This window comes from Notamacropus eugenii, chromosome 6 (assembly GCF_028372415.1).
Source record: "Notamacropus eugenii isolate mMacEug1 chromosome 6, mMacEug1.pri_v2, whole genome shotgun sequence".
Classification (NCBI taxonomy): Eukaryota; Metazoa; Chordata; class Mammalia; order Diprotodontia; family Macropodidae; genus Notamacropus; species Notamacropus eugenii.
In genome coordinates this window covers 60,846,583-60,871,077 of record NC_092877.1, presented here as the reverse complement: position 1 = coordinate 60,871,077, position 24,495 = coordinate 60,846,583, and the positions used below count along the sequence as shown (strand labels likewise).

Here is a 24,495-nt window from a genome sequence, read left to right as displayed (position 1 = left end):
CTACTGACTTTTGTATGTCATCTGCAGCTTCTGCAAAACTCCCTCAAAATTTTTATTTAATTTCTAATGTTGACCTGTGATATATCAAAACTGTGATGGGGAAAGTCAAGATGTGGTAGGGATAACTATCTCCTCCTCTCATTTGGGTAAAGGTCTGGTTCAGGGGTGTGGAACCTGTGGCCTCAAGTCCACAAGTGGTCCTCTAGGTCATCAAGTGCTGCCAGATCCCTGACCTGTTCTCTGAAGTTTGGATTCGGTCAAAGGGTTGCACTTGGGAACCTAGGGCCTCAAGGACACAGCTTTACCACCCTGAGTCTAATTCATACTTTCTTTCTCTCACATTTTCATTTAAAAAAATACTAGCATCACTTGTATTTATCTCCATTTCCTCACTTCGCAACACCTTGCAATCTAACTTCCATTATTGCCACTTTACTGAAATTGTTTTCTAAAAAATTACTAATAACTTCTTTGAGGAGTAATAATTGGAGCTGGGTACTTATGTTTCAACCTTAGATACCTAGGAAAAATATATTTTCAAAATTCAAAATTCACTTTTCTAGCTCAGTGTCTAAAGGAGTAAATTAACCACAGTGTCTCTATTTAAATAAACCACAGGATATGTGAAAGAGTAACAGATATGTTTCTGTCTGTATGTGAAAAAATAATATCCTAGAGATTTAGGGGGAAGGAGGAGTGGGGAGATCATTCAATTTTAAAATGACAGGTGGCAAAGAACTTTTCAGTATAACTTCTAGTCCAAAAGTGTGAGGATCCAATGCAAGAAGGGTCTTTAAAACACTCAGTTGGTTTATGACAATGATCTCCATTGGAGAATAGATTTCCGAAGATTGCTTGGAAATCCAAGAAACCTTTTCATTTCCTTCATGTCACTGTACAAAAGCTTGTCCCTTTGGAAGGGTTAACAATGGAGTCTCAGGGACTCAAGAAAGGCCACATTTTTTTGTTGGGTGAGACATTGAAGATATATCTAGATGATGTGAAAGGGGAGAAAGATATGGAACAAAGGTGAGGCCTGGTTTGTAAAAATTACAAAACAAAACACAGGTGGACTCTATTTACTAGAGAGGAAGGACTATCCTTTTCCTAGTGGTTACATGGGTGATACAAGGGTGTTACCTGGCCATTATCATAAGAAACAGGTAGACCTTTGGAGGAGTCAAAGTTGGTCTCTTCATCAGGAAACTTTGGGAGCATACCCTTCTCAGTCTGGAAGAACAGGGACACTTGATTTAGTGGGCATAGCATCACTGATAGTGTAAAAAAGTCTTTGAATCCAAAGGTTTTCAGAATCTATGAAAACTTTGTTGCTCCTCAGGCAACTCATTCCTCCTGACATTCTTGTGATGGGGGGGTGCGCTATAGTAGAATACCTTCTCTCTTCTCACATTTGATACATCTTTAGACCTAGGTGGGTTTATTTTGCATCAGCAATTTCTTGACTCTCTCTTGAAGACATTCCCCGAAAGTCAAATTCAGGTATTGTCTGAGGCTGTTGTTTTCCTCATGTAATCTAGCAAATTCTTCCTCCTTCTGCAACAGGGTAGCTTCGAGCTGCTCATTTCTGGAGAGCTGTGAAGATAGTTGTTCTCTCCCCCAGCATTGTTATCTGGGACCAAGAAATTCAATTCATTGATTCCTTCCTAAGTCAATAGTTCTTGTATATACACTGTTATATAGGAGACCAGCAACTGAGAAGGAGACCTACATCTCCCTAGAAATGTCAACACTGGCTCTGGTATCGAGGCAGAATGGGACTATTACAGTTAAATCCTGATTAGTGCAAATAATGAATTCTGTGGAATAGTCATTGGTATTTATTTGTCCAGCATATGTCCATTAGGCTGGGACCAATTATACATTTTTCATACTTGTAACTATGAATAATGTACATTCAAATACACTTGACTCCATCATGGGATTCATTATTCACACTAATCAAGACCTAAGTGTAAAGTACAGTTCTTGGCATAGTCAACTGTTGATCATTTTGCTGGGGCAACGAGAAGGCAGCCAGGAGAGCCCATTTCCACAAATAGCTTCTTAATTGCAAAATCCACTGACATTTGCTTGGTCTTTATGCTTTTCTTGACTTCCTTGCATCATTTAACTCTGTTGATTGCCACTTAATCCTGTATATGTTCTCCGCATTTCCATGATGCTTCTTTCCAGTTACTCCTATCCGTACAACCACTTTTTTTCTCAATTTCCCTTGCTCATTCATCGTTATCCTCCTACCCCATAAATGCAGACATCTTTCAGAGGCTGCATCCTATGCTCCATTCTTCCAGTATAGTGGCTGAGTGTTAGACTTCAAGTCAGAAAGATCAGAGTTCAGACCATGTCTCAGACTCTTATAAGCTGTGTGACCCTGGGTAAATCAACTAACCTCTTTCAGGATCATTGTCTTCATCTGTAAAATGGGCCTGTATAAAGACCACCTACAAAGGCAGAGAATTTCTCACTGTCTACTAGAGATCTTCACCTAGTAGCTTAAACCTAACACTGTCAAAAACTGAAGTCACCAACTTTCAAAACCTACCTCTCTTTTCAATTTCTCTATTTCTAATGAAAACATCACTATTCTCTCAGTCATCCTAATTCAAAATTTCAGTTTTCTTTGATTTCCTTGCTGCTTCAGCCTCTACATCCAAATTGTTTCTAAGTACTGTCAAATCTACCTCCATACCAGCAATCTAATGTATCTCTCTCTCTTTCCAGTCATAATTCTACCATCATAGATCAGGATGTCATTGTGTCCTCCTAGACTATTGTAACAGCCTTCTAATCATCCCCATCTCCAGTCTCTTCTATTCCAATCCATCCTTTGCCCATACATCAAAAAAATCTTCATAATGTGCAGGCCAGTCAACATTTCTTTATCATTCAAAAACTTTCAGTTGCTCCTCTTTGCCTTTAGGATAAAATATAGACATTTCCAACTCATATTTGAAGTCATTTACAGTCTGCCTCCTACTTGTCTTTACATGCATATTTCTGTCATATTCCCTTTGCATACTGTATACTCCAGCCAAGTTGGATCAATTACTTTTCCCTTGTCTTCTTTGACTTGCCTCTTTACATTTGCTCAGATCATTTCCCCCCTTTACTCATTTGTCACAACTTTCTTTCAAGAGTTTGCCATGGTTCTATGCCCTCCCTAAAGACTTCCTTGACTCGTGATGAAAAATGCTGTCCACCTCCAGACAGAGTCTGAATGCAGGTCAAAACATACAATTTTTTCATTTTCTTTATTTTTGTGTGTTTTTGTGTGGTTGTGTTGTTGTTTGTGAGATCTTTTATAACATGACCAATATGAAAATATGTTTTGCATGATTAAAAATGTGTAACCCATGTCAAATTGCTTACTATTTCAGGAAGGGGATGAGGAGAAGGGAGAGAATTTGGAACTCAAAATTTTGAAGAAATAAATATTAAAAATTGGTTTTATATGTAATTGGGAAAAATATAAAATATTATTAAAGAAAAGAGGGGCAGCTAGGTGGCACAGTGAATAGAACACTGGCCTTAGAATCAGGAGGATCTTCAGACACTTGACACATATTAGCTGTGTGACCTTGAACAAGCCACATAACCCTAATTGCATCGTCTGCCCCCCACCAAGAAAACAAAACAAAACAAAAGAAAAAGACAAGGAAAGAATGACTTTCTTGATGCATCAAAGGAATTATGAACTCAAAGCTGGAAGACACCTTAGTGTTCTTCTAATGCATTCTCCTTACTCCTATAGATAATGCAATTGACTGGCTAAGGTCACATAAGTAGTAATAGGCAGAACCAGGATTTGAACTAAAGTTGTCTAACTGCAAATCCACAAGTCTCTTCAGTTTACCATACTGCTATTTCCACTTCCCCAAATTTCCTTACAATACTTTGGAATCATTTGTTTGCATTTATCAAACTTCACTTCACATTACACTTGCTTGCATGCCTCCTAAATTCCCCTAACAATAAGTAGACACTCATACAACATGCTTGCAGGCTTAAAGAGTTTTCTGTAACTTCTTTTGCAACCCTCACAGATACTCTGTAGGGTGGATCCTACAGGTATAATCATCCCCATTTTACAGAATATGAAACTGAAGGAATTGAAAATATTTGCCCAAGGTTATTCAATGAGTAAATGGCAGAGCTGGAATCAAACCCAGACCTCTTGGATCTAAACCAGTGTTAATTCTGCCACATCAAAGCTATCTTTTTAGTAGACTTTAAGCTCCTTGAGGGCAGATGTTATGTATTTATCATTGCATCCCCAATGTACAGTGTAGTTACCTGCAGATAAGTAGTACTTAATATCGGTTGAATTGAATTAATTTGAATTGAATTGAATTCTTGGTTTTACATATACTATATGAGGTGATTGACAGAAAGCAACTGACGAAGAGAAAACATCTTCTCTCTCTTGGATGAGTAGAAAAATATCTGCAATAATTAGTTAGGTGGCACAGTGGATAAAGCTCTGGGCCCGGAATCAGGAAGGTCTGATTTCAAATCTGACCTTAGACACTTACTAGTTGTGTGACCCTGGGCAAGTCACTTAACTTCCTTCTGCCTCAGCTTCCTCAACTGTAAAATGGGAATAATAATATTATCTATGGGGCAGGGTTGCTATGTAGATCAAATGAAATACTTGGAAAGTACTTAGTGTAGTGTCTGACACAAGGTAGGTGCTTATACTTGTTTCCCCTTCCTTTCCTTTGTCTTCTGCTTCTTCTCCCTTCCCTCTGTGTGGGCCTCCCTGTCCTGGGTTTCAGTTGAGTTGAACTAGAAGATGTTGAAATTCCTGCCAACTCTAACATTTTAGGATTCTTTGGTTCCAGGTATTCCTTTCAAGATGAGGAAGACATGTTCATGGTGGTCGATTTGCTTCTGGGAGGGGATCTCCGTTACCATCTACAACAAAATGTGCATTTCAACGAAGGGACTGTGAAACTCTATATCTGTGAGCTGGCCCTTTCCCTTGATTACCTGCAGAGATACCATATAATCCACAGGTAAGCTTAATTTGGGGAAGAGCAGAAGAGGTCACTGTAATAAGACAAATTTTATTTCCTGTTTCTAGGTATTTTATGGAAGAGGTGAGAAAAATCTTCTATATTGAGGTAGAAAGGGCATTAAACTTTTATGCTGTTCATTAGCTGAGGAATGAAAAGCTTTTTGCTCCCCATGGCACGAAAATAATTTATTAATTGATTATTGCATCATGGAAACTCTTTTATTCTTGGGAATATTATTTGATCAGATTTTGTGTTCAAGTTCCAGCATGTCCTATGATCCCATAATGCTTTCCTGCCTTCATGGAATTAGAAAATAAATGGAGTTAGAACTGGATAGGACCTTAAAGGTCATTCATTCCAACCTCACTGTTCTATAGAGAAATAAATTGAAGGCCAGAGAGGGGAAGTTACTTCCCAAATACATAGAAAAGCCAAGATCTGAAACCAAATCATAGGATTATAGAGTTAGAGGATGAAGGGACCTCAGATCCTATCTAGGCCTCATTATATAATGAAGAAATTGAGACTTGAGGATGTTAAGCATCCTAGCCAATGCATGTCAGAGGAGAAATCTGAACCATAGCCTTCCCGTCTTGAAGTCTAGCACTCTACCCACTCCACTCCTCTGGTCTCTGATAAGATATATTTAACCTCGAGGATTTAGTGACAATACTTCTTGCTGTTCAGTTGTTTTCATTTGTGTCTGACTCTTTTTGACCCCATTTTGGAGTTTTCTTAGCAAAGAGATTGGAGTGGTTTTCCATTTCCTTCTCCAGCTCATTTTATAGATGAGGAAACTGAGGCAAACAGGGTTAAGTGACTAGGCCAGTGTCACACAACTAGTAAGTATCTGAAGTTAGATTTGAACTCAGGAAGAGTTCCATGTCTAACACTCTAGCCACTGTACTGCCTAGCTGTTTTATAATTTGAAAGATAAAAGGATTAGCTATATTTAACCTGACCCCAGACAGCAGAACTAGGAGCTTTGATTGGGGGTTACAGAGAGACAGATTTTGGCTCGTATAAGAAGAAACTCCCCAGCAAAGATAAGTGGCCCTAAAGTGAGCTGTATTTCCTCAAAAGGGGGCATGTTCCTCTAAAGGTCTTCAAGTAGACGCTGCATACCCATTTGTCTGGAATGATATAGTAGGGACTAAGGTTTGAATACAAGTTGGACAGAAAGACCTCTGAGATCTTGGTGCATGCCCATTCATGTGAATGTGAAGAATCATCAAGTTTATTTATTTAAATAGGCTGGTTTTAGTTCTCGATGCTTCAAAGACTCAGTGAACAATAAACAATCATATATTTTCAAGACAAAAAAATACATTTCAGATCACGTCTAAATCCTTTCTATAACATCTTTAAGTTGTCATCCACCCTAAGCTTGAAGAACCCTAGTGATGGGAGATTCCTTGGTTCTTCTGTTTTAGGAAGGGCATTGAGAGAAGCATGTTGAGAGAAGGGTGGTAAAGAAAGACCTTGAGCTTGTCCAATATAAGAATTGGTTCAAGTAACCAGGGAAAGTTATCCTAGAGAAGTGTAGGTTTAGGGAAGATATGACAGCTATCTTCAAACATCTGAAAGGTAGTCTTATGGAAGAGGGATAGATTTGTTCTGCTTGGCCTCAGATGGTAGAAACAGGAATCATGGGGTGAAAGCTGCAAAAAGGAAGCTTTTATTTGATTTAGGTGGAAAAAAACTTTCCCTAAATTGTGGATATCCAGATATAGACTGGGCTCTTCCAGAAAGTAGTAAATACCTCCCTATGGGACTACATATAAAAGTAGGTGACAATTTGTCAACTCTGTTGTAGAGAGATTTCCTGATGAGTTGCTAAACTGACAGTGGAGGTAGTTTTCACACCAGATGATTCTCCAGCCCCCTCACCCCCACAGATGGTTATTTAAGCCAATTCCTGCTGTTCCCTTGGATCTCCAGCCCCTGCTGCCTCACCTACCCTCTATTGCTTTTCTAGGCCTAGTTCTGATGATCTACCTTCCTATTTTAGTGTACATCAGTAAAGTGCATCAGTGTGTATCTCTATCCATACTTTCCTTCCCTAACAGCTCAGCTCAAATAGATTCCTTGGCTATTGATCCAGTCTTAGTATGAAGGACACTCGTCCTGCAATCATCTAGCAGATCTGTGTGGGCTTGCAGAAGTCCCATAACTTCAGTGGGTTTCATTTTTCTCTTCGATAAAATGGGAGAAATGGGGCAGCTAGGTGGCACAGTGGATAGAGCACTGGCCTTGGATTCAGGAGGTCCTGAGTTCAAATGAGACCTCTGACTCTAACTATATGACCCTGGGCAAGTCACTTAACACCAATTGCCTTGGGGCAAAGAAAAGAAAAAAAAGGAACAAAAGGGAGTACTGATGATTGCTCTGCCTATGTCAGAGAAGTATGGAGGGCATTAAATAAGATAACCATTTCTAGAGGCATTTTGTAGTCTCTGAATTACTAAACAAATGTATATTCAACAGCAAAATCCCATTCAGATAACTCTAATTAAACACTTTGTACAAGTCAATACGTAGAATATTAGAAATCCAAAAGACAAAAACAAAATCAGCCCTTGAGGTGACATTTTATATTAATTACATTTATATAAATAGCACAAAACAACTTTAATAATGATAATAATAGTAACTTGAATTCATATATAGTGCTTTAAGTTTGAAAAGGGCTTTACCAATATTATCTCATGTGATTTTCATGACAACAGTGGGAAATAGGTGCTATTGTTATCCCCATTTTATAGATGACAAAACTGAGGCAAGCAGAGGTCAAGTCACTTCTCCAGGGTCATAGTATTAAGAAGTGCCTGGGGTCAAATTTGAACTCAGGTCCTCCTGACTCCAGAGCCAGGGTTTTGTTCTATCCTCTAATTGACTCTAGCAGGGGGCCTTTCTACTATGTCAAAAAGGAAAAGAGACTTCCTCTTCTTTTGACAAAACCCCTCTATTTCTACCAGTCGCCCTGTGATACCTCATGTTATTGATATTATTCTCAGGATTATTCTTGAATCTCCTAATTCCACATCCAATCTGTTTTCTATTACCCCAAGCTGCCTCCCTTGATCAGCCTGACCAGCTTCAGATAAATCATATGGAATTTTCTTTGCCCTGGGAGGGCCTGCTTATAATATCTTGATTATCGGATTCATACCAAAGTAGTTTTGGAGAACAAATTCTACATTGCTTGGAAAGCAGTGGCCATGAACACCCTAAGGCCAAAGAAAGACTCTGAAGAAGGTGATAGTTCTACAAGTGTGATGTATTTTCTCCTATTTTAAACAAATGTTTCAAGTTACTTCTGAAGAGTATTTCTGTTTAAATGGCTATTAACATGTGCCATTTGCCCTAAAGCTCTGATTTTCATTTGAGAAAAAAAATTTCAGGGAAAGATTTAGATATCTAATTGATTGTATATTTTAAAAGCTCACAAAGTGAATTGGCTCCTCCATATAGAATATTTCTAAAATAATTTACTTGTAAGCGACTTTCACAAATCATAGGAGGATAGCTGCAGAATTGAAAGGAACCTCAGAGAGTTCAACTTTCTCATGATTATATATGAGAAAACAGAGAATTAGACAAGTGAAGCTACTTGCCCAGAGGTACTTGGATGCCAGAAGCAGGATCTAAACTCAGATCAAACCATTTAGAGAAACCTACTTCATCTAAGCTGTTTAGATCCATCCCCTACATCTCTTTAATCTTTTTTTATTCTTCTATTTATTTATTTTTAGATTTTGACATTCATTTCCACAAAATTTTGAGTTCCAATTTTTCTCCTCATCTCTCCCCTCCCCCACCCCATAACACCTTGCATTCGATTACCCCTTCCCTCAATGTGCCCTCCCTTCTATCACACCCCACTCTTGCCTTATCCCCATCTTCTCTCTTTTCTTGTAGGGCAAGATAAATTTCTACACATCATTATCTGTATTTCTTATTTCCCAGTTATATGCAATAACAATTCTCAACATTCATTTCTAATACTTTGAATTTCAACTTCTCAGTCTCCCTTCCTCACCACCCATTCCCACTGAGATGGCAAGTAATTCAATACAGGTTATACATGTGTTGTTTTGCAAGAGACTTCTTTAATAGTCATGTTGTGTAAGACTAACTATATTGCCTTCAATCCTAACATGTCCCCCCTATTTTTGCTATTCTCTCATTTGACCTTGTCCCTTCCCAAAAGTGTTTACTTCTAGTTACTCCCTTCTCCCATTTGCCCTCTCTTCTATCATCCCCCTCACCCCACTTGTCCCCTTCTCCCTTACTTTCCCGTAGTGTAAGACAGATTTTCATACCAAATTTAGTGAGCATGTTATTCCCTCCTTAAGCCATATGTGAAGAGATTAAGCTTCACTTTCCCCCTCTCATCTCTTCCCTTTTCTCCTCCATTGAAAAAGATTTTTCTTATCTATTTTATGAGTGATAGTCTGCCCCATTCCATTTCTCCCTTTCTCCTCCCAATATTTTCCTCTCTCACCCCTTAATTTAATTTAATTTTTTTATGGATATCATGTCTTCTGATTCAACTCAACCTGTACTCTCTATCTATGTGTGTGTGTATGTGTGCGTGTGTGTATAATCTGTCAACCTACCCAAATACTGAGAAAAGTCTCAAGAGTTATAAATATATTCTTTCTTTCCATGTAGAAATGTAAACAGTTAAGCTTTAGAAAGTCTTTTATGATTTCTCTTTCCTGTTTACCTTTTCATGCTTCTCTTGATTCTTGTGTTTGAAAGTCAAATTTTCCATTCTGTTCTAGTCTTTGCATCATGAATGCTTGAAAGTCCTCTATGTCATTGAATAAACATTTTTTCCCTTGAAGTATTATACTCAGTTTTGGAGGGTAGGTGATTTTTGGTTTTGATCCTAGTTCCTTTGACTTCTGGAATAACATATTCCAAGCCCTTTGATCCCTTAATGTAGAAGCTGCCAGATCCTGTGTCATCCTGATTATATTTGCACAATACTCAAATTGTTTCTTTCTAGCTGCTTGCAATATTTTCTCCTTGACAGGTGAACTCTGAAATTTGGCCACAATATTCCTGGGAGTTTCTCTTTTTGGGTCTCTTTCAGGAGTAGATTGGTGGATTCTTTCAATATTTATTTTGCCCCCTGGTTCCAGAATATCAGGGCAGTTTTACTTGATAATTTCATGAAAGATGATGTCTATGCTCTTTTTCTGATCATGGCTTTCAGGTAGTTCCATAATTTTTAAATTGTCTCTCTTAGATCTATTTTCCAGGTCAATTGTTTTTCCAGTGAGATGTTTCACATTATCTTCTATTTTGTCAATCTTTTGGTTTTCTTTGGAAATTCTTGGTTTATTGTATAGTCATTAACTTCCCTGAACTCCACTTTCATTTTTAAAGAACTATTTTGTTCAGTGAGCTTTTGAACCTCCTTTTCCATTTGGCTAATTCTGCTTTTCAAAGCATTCTTCTCTTTTGGCTTTTTGGACCTCTTTTTTCAATTGAGTTAGCCTATTTTGAAATGTGTTATTTTCCTCAGTATTTTTTTTAGTTCTCCTTTAGCAAGCTGCTGACTTGCTTTTCAAGCTCTTCTATGACCTGGTCCCATTTCATATTCATTTTGGAGGTACTGGAGGCAGAAGCCTTGACTTCCTCTTACAATATGCATTATTCTTCCTCATCTGAAAAGATGGAAGGAGATACCTGTTCACCAGCAAAGTAACCTCTTCTATGGTCTTATTTTTTTCCCCTTTTTTGGTCACTTCCTTCACTTCCACAGGTTGAAAATTTTATCTGCCTCCCTTCTCTCCCCTCATCACCAAGATAGTGTACAATCTGATAAAGGCTCTCTCTATATATATTCTTATTAAATATATTTTCACATTAGTCATGTTGTATAGAAGAATCCGAATAAATGTGAGGAACCATGAGAAACAAAACAAAACTAAACTAAGCCAAACAAAAAAGGAGAGCCAATAGTATGTTTCTATCAGTATTTAGACTCCATAGTTCTTTCTGTGGATATGGATGGTACTTTCTATCATGAGTCTTTTGGAGTTGTTTTAGGTCCTTGTATTGCTGATAAGAGCTTAGTCTATCAAAGTCAGTCATTGCACAATGTGATTATAACTGTGTACAATGTTCTCCTGGTTCTGCTCACTTCACTGAGCATCAGTTCATATATGTCTTTCAAGGTTTTTCTGAAGTCTACCTGTTTATCATTTCTTACAGCAGAGTAGTATTCCATTATATTCATATACCACAACTTGTTCAGCCATTCCCCAATTTATGGGCATCCCCTCAATTTCCAGTTTTTGGCTATCACAAAAAGAGCTACAATAAATATTTTTCTACATGTGGGTCCTTTTCCCATTTTTATGATCTCTTTGGGATGTAGGCCTAGATCCAGTATTGCTGGGTCATGTTTTCCCCATTTACTATGGCACTTTGGTTGGCCTAGAATGTTTTCAGACATATTAAATTTATGAGAAACCTGTGACATGCATTTGAAGTGGGAAAGGATGTGACTAAGGCCACATAGCACATTAGTAGAGTTGGAACTTGGTGCTGCCATACTATTTTAGGGACAAGAAACCAGAAATAAGCTCAGCTGGTACCATTCAGTCATTGTAGGCTCAGACTAACCTTAGATCTCATTATCACTTATTCCTCCACATTCTGGTGCCTGTTGAGGGTGTGAGCTCAGAAACATTATGAACCATTGTGCCAGACCACTAATACTGAGCATACTCATGCACTAAGTCAAGGAGCTAGCAGGTGATACAGTCATTATTCTGACACAGTGAGAAACCAGAGCGACATACTGTGAATGCCACTGCCATGGTTTCCCCCTCTCCATCCATGGCTCTTTCATGTATTTTCTAATCCCCTGGCAGTTTGCCATCAGTTCTTTTGCTAATACTCTCTTCCCAAATGGAACTGCACCCTCCAGACCAGAACTCCAGAAACCATTCCCAGAATCTAGGGGTGTAAATCCATTCAGTTTTTAATCTAGTTTTCTCTGAGACTGAGCTGTCCTAACTGATGATGGTTTTTCAATTATATCTGACTCTTCATGATCCAATTCAGTGTTTTCTTGGCAATGTTATGGAGTGTTTTGCAATTTCCTTCTCCAGTTCATGTTACAGATAAGGAAACTGAGGCCAACAGGATTAAGTGACTTGCCCAGGGTTACACAGCTAGTAATTGTATGAGACTGGCTTTGAATTCAGGTCTTCCTGATTATAGGCCTGGCACTGTATCTACTATAATACTGATATAATATTCTCGGTACAATAATAATGTATTTTAAAAAGACTTCACTATTACTGTTACAAAACACTTTACCTATTTCGTCCTATCTTAATCTCAGAGTAATACTGTATGGTAGGTATTGTAAGGCAGGTATTACTGCCCCCATTTTATAGCTGAGAAAACTCATACTTAAAGAGGCTGTGACTTGTCCAGGGTTTCAGAGCTAGTATAAAGCAAAGCTTTGGTTCAAATCAGAATCAACTGCATCCAAGTCTAGTGATCTTTTCAGAGCAATTTGAATCAGTATTTTTTACAATGTTTTCACCAAATTAAAGAGGAAGATGACTAAAAATAGTGGAGTAGAATCAAAGACTTGCTAGAGCTCTCCCCCCAAGCCCAGTCAAATACTTGCAAAAATGACTATAAACAAATTCTGGAGCTGCAGAACGCACAGAATGAAGAGTGAAGCAAATCTCAAGTCCAAGACAGCCTGGAAGGTTGATAGGAAGCATGTATCATGCTGCACTGGGAGCAGAGTACAGTCCAATGTGGGCTGTGCCAGAGCAGAGGAGACATGAACAAGCCTTGGGGTGACTGAATCTGGCACCTGTAACAGTTTTCAGACTTCACAACTCAAAAACACTGAGGACAAATTGGGAGGTCTGTGGAAAAAAACCTGTTGGACCTTTGTGAGAGACTAAGTGCTCTGGCCCCAGCCCCAGGGTGGCAGAGGGGGTGGAGGAGCCAGAAGCAGGGAACAGAGGCAGCAATTGTTTCTGGAGCTCTAGGTCCACAGATTGGAGGAGGGGATTGAGCATCTGACAATACACTCCTCCACCCCCACTGAAAGCAGAACTACTTTAACAAAGAGTTCAAAAGTCAAGAAAGTAGCTGGGGAAATGAGCAAAAACTGGAAAAAGAATCAGACTATAGAATCTTACTGGTGATAAGGAAGACTAAAATATACAAATAGAAGATGACAACAGAGTCAAAGTTTGTACATTTAAGTCATCCAAGAAAAATATGAATTGGTCTCAGATCATGGAAGTGCTCAAATATGATTTTGAAAATCAAATAAGAGAAGCAGAGCAAAAATTGGGAAGAGAAATGAAAGTGATGCAAGAAAATCATGAAAAACATGTCAACAAAAGATGACACAAAAATGCTAAACAAAATAACACTTTGAAAAATAGACTAACCCAATTGGCAAAAGGGATCCAAAAAGTCAATGAGGAGAAGAATGCCCTAAAAAGCAGAATTGGCCAGATGGAAAAGGAGGTTCAAAAGCTCACTGTGAAGCAGATGGAAGCTAATGACTGTATGAAAAATCAAGAAATTATAAAATAAAACCAAAGGAATGGAAAAATAGAAGGCAATGTGAAATATCTCATTGGAAAAATAACTGACCAAGAAAATAGAACCAAGAGAGACAATTTAAAAATTATTGAACTACCTGAAAACCATGATAAAAAAGAAACTAGACATCATCTTTCAAGAAATTATCATGAAAAATTGCCTTAATATTCTAGAACCAGAGGATGAAATAGATATTGAAAGAATCCTCTGGTAACTTGTGAAAGAGATCCCAAAAGGAAAACTGCTAGGAATATGATAGCCAAATTCCAGAGCTCCCAGGTCAAGGAGAAAATATCACAAGCAATAATTCTTGTATTGTGGAAACACAAGCAGGATAACACAAGATCTAGTAGCTTCTACGTTAAGGGATCAGAGGACTTGTAATATGATATTCCAGAGATCAAAAGGACTAGGATTAAAACAAAAAATCACCTACCCAGCAAAGCTGGGTATAATACTTCAGGGAAAAAAATGGTTATTCAATGAAATAGAGGACTTTCAACCATTCTTGATGAAAATACCAGAGCTGAAGAGAAAATTTGACTTTCAAGCACAAGAATCAAAAGAAGTATGAAAAGGTAAACAGGAAGGAGAAATCATAAGGGACTTTCTAAAGTTGAACTGTTTACATTTCTACATGGAAGAATAATATTTATAACTCTTGAGACTTTTCTCAGTATTTGGGTAGTTGGAAGGATTATATACATATAGGCAGAGGGCACAGGGTGAATTGAAAATGGAGTGATATTTTAAAAAATAAAATTAAAGGGTGAGAGAGGAATATATTGGGAGAAGGAGAAAGGGAGAAATAGAATGGCATAAATTCTTTTATAAAAGAGGCAAGGAAAAAGGTTTTTCAATAGAGGGAAAGAGGGGGAGGTGAGAGGAAAAGAGTGAATTTTACTGTCATTGGATTTGGCTTAAGGAGGGAAAAACATGCATACTCAATTTGGTATGAAAATCTATCTTGGGGGTGGAGCCAAGATGGCAAATTAGAAGGATGGACCTATTCTAGCTCTTCACTCATAACCCATAAAATATCTGTAAAAATGACTCTAAAGAAATTCTAGAGCAGCAGAAGCCACAAAAGGACAGAGTGAAAGAGATTTCCAGCCCAAGACAGCATGGAAGGCCAACAGGAAAGGCCTATCACACTGGGCTCAGAGTGCAGCACAGCCTAGCCTTGGCTGAGTGGCACAGCAGGGACAGGACTGGAGAAGGCTTCAGGCTATGGAATCACAGGTGGCAGCTGTGGTTCCCAATTTTCTCAACCCACAATCATCAAAAACAGCTTCAAAGGTCAGTAAGAAAGTTCTTTCACCTGGGTGAGAGGGGGGCTTGGGTCTGGCCCAGCCCAAACCCCAGCTCCAGGGTAGTGGCAGTTGCTATGGCAGCAGTTTCCATTTTTTGGAGCCCTCTGCCTAAAGATCCTGAGGGAATTGAGCAGCTGTTCTGTATCTCAGCCCTGAGTGGTGGTCCTGGGGTGAGAAGGAGCTCTGGTGTGGTATAGCTAGTGGTAACAGTGGAGAGGAAACCCTACTCACAGATCCTGAGCAGAAATGAGTTCTGGTGGTTGCTCACAGAAAAGAGCACAGGCCAAGGGAGGAGTAAGTTCCTCTCCCTTGATTGTGCCACCTTCGAGAAACTGAGAACTTACAGGTTCCTAGAGTTTACCCTCCACTTGACAAAGGACTCAAAAATCAAGTAAGTGACTGGAGAAATGCCCCTAAAAGGGGAAAAAATAAGACTATGGAAGGTGACTTTCTTGGTGAAAAGGTATTTTCTTCCATCCTTTTGGATGAGTAAGAACAAAGCATACCATCAGAGGAAGGCATCAAAATCAAGGCTCCCACCTCCAAAACTTCTAAAAAAAATATGCAATGGTATCAGGCCATAGAAAAGCTTAAAAAAGATTTTGAAAATCAAATAAGAGAGGTGGAGAAAAAATTAGGAAAAGAAATCAGAGTGATGCAAGAAAATCATGAGAAGTGAGTCAATAGCTTGTTAAAGGAGACCCAAAAAGTGCTGAAGAAAACAACACTGTAAAAAATAGACTAATCCAAATGGCAAAAGAGATCCAAAAAGCCAATGAGGAGAAGAGTGCTTTGCAAAGCATAATTGGTCAAACGGAAAGGACTTTTGAAGCTCACTGAAGAATATAGTGTTTTTGTAAATTAGAATGGAGCAGATAGAAGCTAATAACTTTATGAGAAACCAAGAAATTATAAAACAAAACTAAAAGAATGAAAAAATAGAAGACAATGTTAAATATCTCACTGGAAAAATAATTGTCCTGGAAAATAGATCCAGCAGAGCTAATTTAATTTATTGGTCTAAAACCACGATCAAAAAAACCACGATCAAAAAAAGATCCTAGACGTCATCTTCCAAGAAATTATCAAGGAAAACTGTCCTGATATTCTAGAACCAAAGGGTAAAAATAGAAATGGAAAGAATTCACTGATCACCTCCTGAAAGAGATCCCCAAAGGAAACCTCCTAGGAATATTGTAACCAAATTCCAGAGCTCCCAGGTCAAGGAGAAACTATTACAAGATAACCTTACAGAAAGAAACAATTCAAATACTGTGGAAATACAATCAGGATAACACAGAATTTAGCAGCTTCTACACTAAGGGATTGAAGGGCTTGGAATATGATATTTCAGATATCAGTAGAAGGGAGGGCAGATTGGGAGAAGGAGTAATTGGAATGCACTATCTCTTGGGGTGGGCAAAAGTGAGAGATGGGGAGAAAATCTGGAACTCAAAATCTTGCAGAAGTGAATGTCGAAAACTAAAAATAATTAATTTCTAAAAAAAGAAAAAAGAGGAAGATGATTTTATCAGAATTTATTCAGTACCTTTATGTAAAGTTGAGACAGCATGAACACAAATAACATATAAGATGAAAATTCTAATTCTAATCCATATTAGGAGTAGCTCAGTGATTAATTGTAAAAAAAAATGAAACAAAACAAAAAAAAAACATTTATTAAGCACTTACTATGCATCAAGCACTGTGCTGAATTAAAAATAAAAAAAAAAAAGATAGTCTTTACCCTCAAGGAGCTTACATTATAATGGGGAAGACATCACAGAAATTAGGGAAGGAAGCAGGGAGAAAGGAGGATAACTACAGGGTTGGGGGCAGAGGGGCAAAGAGCAAAACTGCCAACCAGAAGGTAGAGAAGTCCGGTGAGTCAGGAGTGGAGGTACAGAGAGTTGTGAGCATGGGTTGGATGCCTCATGGTCTGGGCCTGGGTTTGGGTTTGAGACTGATCAGGCAGTATGCTGGGCCTCAGTGGGAAGTCATTTCCACTGTGGGAAGGCCACTATTGAGTGCATAGAATAAAGAATGAGAGTTGGAGAGGGAAGTGATTTAGAGACAGAAGTGATCTTAGAGATAATGTAGTTCACCCTTCTCATTTTACAGATAAGCTCAGAATGGTAAAGGAATTTGCCCAAGGTCACATAGTTTGTCAGTAGTTTAGAAGAATTTGAATTTGGATCCTACAAATTCATTTTTCTAGTATACTGTGCTGGAAGTTCTGGCATGCAGTTTATTTTTTATTTTTTATTGTGAGTAACTTTCTGAAAATTTATGGATGTGAGACGATAGAAAAGAAAGATATAAAGGAATCCAATTTATCTGTTAAAGGCATTTCCCCCCTATCTCTAGTGTATAAGTTGTAACTGGAATTGGGCACAGGGTTTTTATGTAAGATAATATATCAGCCAAATAAGGACCTGAGTCTCAGTATCTACAATGAGGGAATCCAATCTGGAAATAAAATACAAATGTAGGAAAAACAGGATGGTCCAAACAAAATTGATAAAGCATAATGTTTCACAGAAGGCATTCAACAGGAAGACAATGAATATATTGCCAGCAAATTGGCTCCAAAGCTTTGAAAGTGCCCAGAACAAGTAGAAACATGGAGATTTTCAGAAGCTGAGCCACTTTACTCCCCAGAGCTGTGAATGATCACCCTGAGTGAACTCTCAAAGACACTAAAAGCAACAATTTTTATAAATAATTTGATTTGTGGCCACCGCAATACTCACATTTTTCCTGGTTGTCATCATCATCATCATTCCAAATTTCTGCCTGTTGAAATCTTTCTCTTCTTCCCTGGCCCATCTGAAGTGCCTCTTTCTTCATGAAGCCCTCCCTGATCTGTCTCCAATGTGAACATCATCTTTCTCCCCTCAAATTTTGTTTGTCAAAAATCCTCCCCTCTAAAAAATTATTGATGTCTTTTGTTTGAAAATCAGGTCTATTTCCAAATATATCCCCTTTCTTTCCCCTAATCAGAGATCCATGCTTTGGAACACAGATTTTTAAAAAATTAACTTGTTTTTAGTTTTCAACATTCACTTCTATAATATTTTGAGATATGTTTTCTCCATTTCACTCTTCTTCCCCCTCCCCAAGATGACATGCAACCTGATATAAGTTCCATTCATATTCATATAAGTTACATTCATATTAAACGTATTTTCACATTAGTCATGTTGTAGAGAAGAATTAGAACCAATGGGAAGAGCTACATAGAACAAGAAAAAAACAAAGCAAAAAGAGTGAATAGTATGCTTCCATTTGCATTCAGACTCCATAGTTCTTTCTGGGGATGGGGATTTTCCATCATGAGTCTTTTGAAGCTGTCTTAGATACTTGCATTCAAGAGAAGAGTTAAATGTTTCAAAGTCAGTCACTGCACAATGTGGCTGTTATTATGTACAATGTTCTCCTGGTTCTGCTCACTTCACTCAGCATCAGTTTGTATAAGTCTTTCCAGGTTTTCTGAAGTCCTCCTGCTCATCATTTCTTATATCACAATAGTAATCCATTACATTCATTTACCAACTTTGAACAAAGATTTTAAAAGAGAAAGAGCAGTTCAACAAACTTAATGTATTACCTGAACTCTATAGTCTATGCAAATTTCCTCAATTTCCTTGTCTTTCATCTCTGTAAAGAAGAGGAGAAGGTGAATTTCTTTTGGTCATTGTGGATAAAATTTTCCTAGTTCTACTACCTAATTTGGAATCCTGGCTCTGCCTCATGGAATCAGTACAGACAAGTCACTTTACCCCTCTGAGTCTGACCTTCCTCATAATTTGCTTTGGTTAATTCTTGTCCTTTGTTCTTGAAGAGGACCAAAATGATATCACTATGTTGGAGTCAAGGTACACTGTGTCCAACTGTGACCGATTAGACCAATACTAGCTTAGAAAGTTTTACCACAGGTTGACCACAAATAATCCACCTGAACGTTTGGAGTGGAAATGTCTCTAAATTTGTTCATCTCTTAGCTGTATCCAATTCTTCATGACCCCATTTGGGTTTTTCTTTTTTGGCAGAGCTACTGAAGCAATTTGCTATTTCCCTCTCTAGTTCATTTTACAGATGAGAAAACTGAGGCAAACAATGTTAAGTGACTTGCCCAGGGTCACACAGCTAGTCACAAATCTGAGGTAGTATTTGAATTCAGGAAATTGAGTCTTTCTGACTCTTAAGGACAACACTCTATTCACTGTGCCATCTAGCTGGCCCTCATATGTATAATAAGGATAAGAATGCTTGTGCTACAGTGCTTTGTAATACATCAAGCAATATGAACCATAATTATTTTCATTTATTTCTGTACAGTCCCTTAGTACATTGTAAGTTTTCAAAATCTGACAAATCTTTAATAACATCAATTCAGTAAACTGTGCTAGGCAATGGTGATTCAAAATATTAAATTCTTCCCTTAAGATTATAGTTTATTAGAAGTGATGAGATGAAAATGAAATTCAACATATACTTAGTTAAATACAGTGCAAGGTGTGATTAGGATAGAAGAGAGTTAATCCATTCAAAACGCTCTGGGGAAATTCCATGGGAAAGAGGATACTTATAATCATGTAGATTTCAACAGATGGAGATCTTGATAAAGGATGATGACAAGGAAAATGTAATTTGTAATAATATGATAGTTACTCATATGATATAAAAGATAGGCATGATATAGACCATGGAACAAGTTACTTCAGGAAAAGAATTGTATTATTTTTTGCCACATCATGTATCACAAATTAAAGTAAAGTAAAGCAAATTAAGCTTATATGTTCCCTTCTTAGACAGGGGATACTAGGATGGACCATGAGGTGCACATAAGGACAGAAAGGAGAAAACAAATAGAGCATAGAATTAATGAGTTAATAATACTACTAACTAAAGTTTAAATAGTTATTTCTAAGGCACATACAGTATTTTCTGTTTTACTTCACATTCAGAGATCTCACATTCAAATCTAGGCTATTGATAAACTGAACCACCTGCCTGTTTGACCTGTCCAATGGGATGCTCTATAGACATTTCAATATACAGTTTTCAAAACAGTTCATTATCTCCAACACTCCACCGTCCTCCCCACTTTCCAGATTCTAACTTCCTCTAATCTTCTCATTTCCTGTAGAGGACATCATCATCCTTTCCGTCTGCATGGTTCATGGACATAGAGAGATCTTTGATTCTTCTCTGTGCCTCACCTTCAACTCCTCACCGACAATCAGCCAAGTCTTGTTTTCACCTCTACAAGATTTCTTGCATTGATCCCCTTATTTGTACTCAATAAAGTCTCACCCTCATTCAGGCCCTCATTCCCTCTCTCCTAGACGCAATAGCTCATTGAGTCTAACTGGCCCTTCTACTTATTCTCTCCTTTCTCCAAACTAGCCTTCTCTTCCAGGCAAGGTCAATTTCTATAACAAAAATATGACCGTATTACGCCCCTGCTTCCAAACTTTCAGTAGCTCCCTATTGTTTTTAAGAAAAACTCCTCATTATGGTTTTCAAAGCTCTGCATAATCTTACTCCAACCTACTTCACCAGGCTTATTGTCTATGGTTCCCTTTCAATGAATTTTGCTTTCTAGTTAAACTGTCCTTCTTACCTTGTCCCAGACTAAGAACATCATCTCCAGCCTCCATATATTCATAGTTTGTCACCCAAGTCTGAAATGCACTCCTTCCTAATCTATGCCTCTTAGAAATTCCTAGCTTTCTTTTTCCGAGGATCAGCTCACGTGCCATCTCTTAGCGGAAGTCTTTCTGGATTTCCTTAATTCATAATATTTTCTTCCTCCTCTTCAAATTTTGTAAATCTTTTTGTTCTTTTTTATGTGCTGCGTTTTGTGGGGTTTCCTCCCTTCCTCCACAGTAGAATTGAAGTTCTTTGAGAGCAGGGTCTATTTTTCATTTCATTCTCATATCCCTAATGCTTAGCACACTGCCTTGTACATAGTAGACTTTTAATAAACATCTTTTAGATTTGATTTGATTGGACCTTTCCCAAATTCTGAGGAAAATATGCTTCAAGACTTAAAGAAGCATTAAAACACTTATCTAAAATTGTATTGTGTGTTTTTTTACTCAAAAAGATTTCCCCCATCCCAATCTCACAGTTTAAAGCAAACCTGTTATTTTCCAAAGTATATGCCTCGCTCCTTGGAAGCTGCCATTTGTCTTGGCTTGACTGTATCTCACTGCCCTGTGCAATAAAAAAATGACACCATTAGCAACCACCTTGTCCACAGAACTGTGTTCCTTGCTGTTGCTGCTACTGCCAGCTCTTCAGTTCTGGTGTTGAATAGTTCCCGTAGCATAGAAAGAATGGCCCAGGGAGGGTTATGAACACAAATGTTTGACTATGCTTATTGATCAACTTTGGGTAACTGATGCAAGCTATGCCAAGGTTAACCAAATGTCCCAGATCTGGTGGAACATTACCAGTTTCAGAAGATCACAGGACTGCAATGAGTCTTAAAGATCATAAATTGAACCTTCTCATTTCACAAAGGCCTAGACTGGGGAAATGACTTGTCTGAGGTCACTAAGCTGGTAAATGACAGAAACATGATCTGGACCTAAGTATTTTGACTTCAAATCCAATGCATTATCACGGAAAATATCTAGAGGAAAATTTATAAAAATAAAAATAAATACTGAATTGAAGGGTTGTCATTATTTGTACCCCATTTTTATGTATTTTCATTATTTCTTAGAGGTTCCCCAAGCTGAAAGGTCTCTGAACCTCCCAGTGGCCCTGATTTTATTTGCTTTTGCATATTCAGCAACAGATGCTAAGAAACTGTCTCTGTTCTTTAACTCTGTGGTGTGTTCCCTTATCACCTCCTTCCATTTTTGGCTCTTCTCACTCAGCAATTGGCTTCCTCATTGGAAAGAATATATGCACAGATAGACAGTGAGTGGCTCCAGCTAGCAAGTTTCACTTCATTCTGACATTGCATAATAGTACTTTGAGCAGTCACATGACCTCAAAAATAATGCCTTTGTTGCAAGGATTGCAATTGGTAGAAGTTGTGGTTGATAGAAAAAGTCTTATTCCTGCTCTTTTCTGATTCCACTTCTATTGTCTTCACCTCATTTCTCTGAATTTGATAATGAGCTTAGTTTCATGTAGACTATGGTCTGTTATTTAATTATCTATTTCTTTGATTTATTTAATCTATTATTTAACATGAGGGTGTTTAATCTACATTTATATTTTGATAAAACACAATTAGTAAAGAAAAAAACACCTCTTGGCATATTCAAAATTGCAGTTTAAGAAGATGAGATAAGTAATAAAGCCTTTTGAATATTCATCAAATAAAACCTAAGATGTTAAGCGTCTTAATGAGAAATCTTGACAAAGTAGGAAAAATACTGAACTGAGAGACTGAAAACTTGGGTTAAAATTCCAGTTCATCCACTACCTAATTATGTGATCTTGAGCAAGTCTGGATCATATCTTGTCTAGGTCTCAGCTTGTTCAACTAAACAAGCATTTATTTATTTCTAAATATCTATTAAATATTAAGCAATATTAAATATTTATTCAAACATATATCTAAATAAATATTTCTTTAACTTTTATACAGAAACACTATGCTAGATACTGAAATGGAAGGGGAGTAATAGCAAAACAAAGGGGGAATGGGATATACATTGTGATGGAATACTATTGTGCTACAAGAAGTGACAAGTAGGATGATTTCAGAAAAACCTAGAAAGACTTACATGAACTGATGCAAAGTGAAATGAACAGAACCAGAAGAATATGGTACTAGTATTGTATGATGATCAGCTGTGAGGGACTTAGTTATTCATAGCAATACACTGATCCAAAGCAATTCCAAAGGACTCATGATGAAAAATGATATCCACCTCCAGAGAGAGAAATGACAGAGTTTGAATACCGATTGAAGCATGCAACTTTTAACTTTATTTATTTTGTTCATAGTTTTTGCTTTTATTGGCTTGTGTAATGTTTCACAATATGACTAACATGGAAATATATTTTGCATGATTGCACATGTATCACCTGTATCAAATTGCTTACTGTCTCAGGGAAGTAGGAGGGGAGAGAGGAAGAGAGTGAATTTAGACCTCACAATTACAAAAATATAAAAATATGAAAATTGTTTTTATATGAAATTGACAATAAAAATAAAGTTATTAAAAATGGATTTTGCAGACTAACATCATATCCGTCCTTTGTGGGCAGGATTATTAGGAAGGTAGGTAATGGAAATGCTGTCAATGCAATTTACAGTTTACCTAGATTTTTATCAGGACCTTTGACAGTGCTTCATGTTTTTCTTGTGGACTGACAGAGAACTGTGGACTCAGCACTTCTCAGTACATAAATGAAGAAAAAGTAATAGATGGGAGAGATATTACAGAGGTAGAATCTATGACTTGGGAATGTTGAATATGGTGTGGGAGTTTGGGAGATGGAAGCATTAAGAAAGACTCCAAGGTTACAAATCTGGGTAACTGGGAAATTAGTGTTGTTTGTAATAGGCACAGGGAAATTTGTAGGAGGGAAGATGATATGATTGGGAGTTTTGGTGTTGCTCAGTCATTTTTTAGTTGTGTATGGCTCTACATGACCCCATTTGGTGTTTTCTTGGCAAAGATACTGGAATGGTTGGCCATTTTCTTTTCCAGTACGTTTTATGGATGAGGAAACTGAGGCAAACAGGATTGAGGGACTTGCCCAGAGTCACACAGCTAGTGAGTGTTTGAGGCCAGATTTGAACTCAGGAAGATGAGTTTTCATGTTTCCAGACTTGGCACTCTGTCCACTATACTACCACACTGTCCTATACTTTTGTGCATTTTTGAGTCTCAGGTGCTAATAAGACATCCATTTGGAGATGAGGTCAAAGAAGAAGTGATGGGAGGAGAGGTAAGGATTGGAGGAGGAGAGAGAGGAGTGAAATTGGAAAAAAATGGAAGATTATGATCAAAAAGGGGAATTTCATGATCTTGGGAGTGACAGAGTTTTGTGGTGGCTGTGAGGTTAATCATGCCTGTGAGTGGTTAAAGTATAGAATAGGTGCAGGCTGTGGGAGTTAAAGTAATTGATGAAATAAGAGACCAGAATTTTCAAGGAGACACCATTCTGGGTACTGAAAATTTCACTTTTGAGACTAGGGCTTGTCATAGAGAAGAAAAGTAGGTAGTGAAGTACTTGAGATAGGAATAGTGACTTAGAGGCCAGTTTATGACACAAATCAGGATCGGTACAGGGAGATATCAATGAAAAGAGGGAACCTTAAGGGAGAGGGTATAGGGTGATGGGAGGGGAGCTTATCTGGAAGGGGCAATGAGGAGGAAGGATTAGGTTAATTCTTCCACCTGGCCTCATGCATAATGATGGGCAGGGTCTTCCTTATGCTGAGAGGCAACAGAGGGGCATATATACCAGGAGGAATAGCTTGGTGATGAAGTGTCTTTCAGAAAGCCAAGTTTTCAGGAGTTCAAAGAGATGGAAAAAGTTTTATGAAG

The 24,495-nt window shown here is 37.8% G+C and overlaps 1 protein-coding gene across 1 annotated transcript in view; it reads left to right on the top strand.

Annotated features, from left to right (window-relative positions):
• Window positions 1-24,495, top strand: part of STK32B (serine/threonine kinase 32B) — a 367,871-nt gene that overhangs the window by 226,542 nt on the left and 116,834 nt on the right. The window contains exon 4 of the mRNA XM_072620203.1: window positions 4,863-5,036. Within this exon, the coding sequence (XP_072476304.1) occupies window positions 4,863-5,036 (174 nt within the window). The remainder of the gene's footprint in view (window positions 1-4,862; window positions 5,037-24,495) is intronic.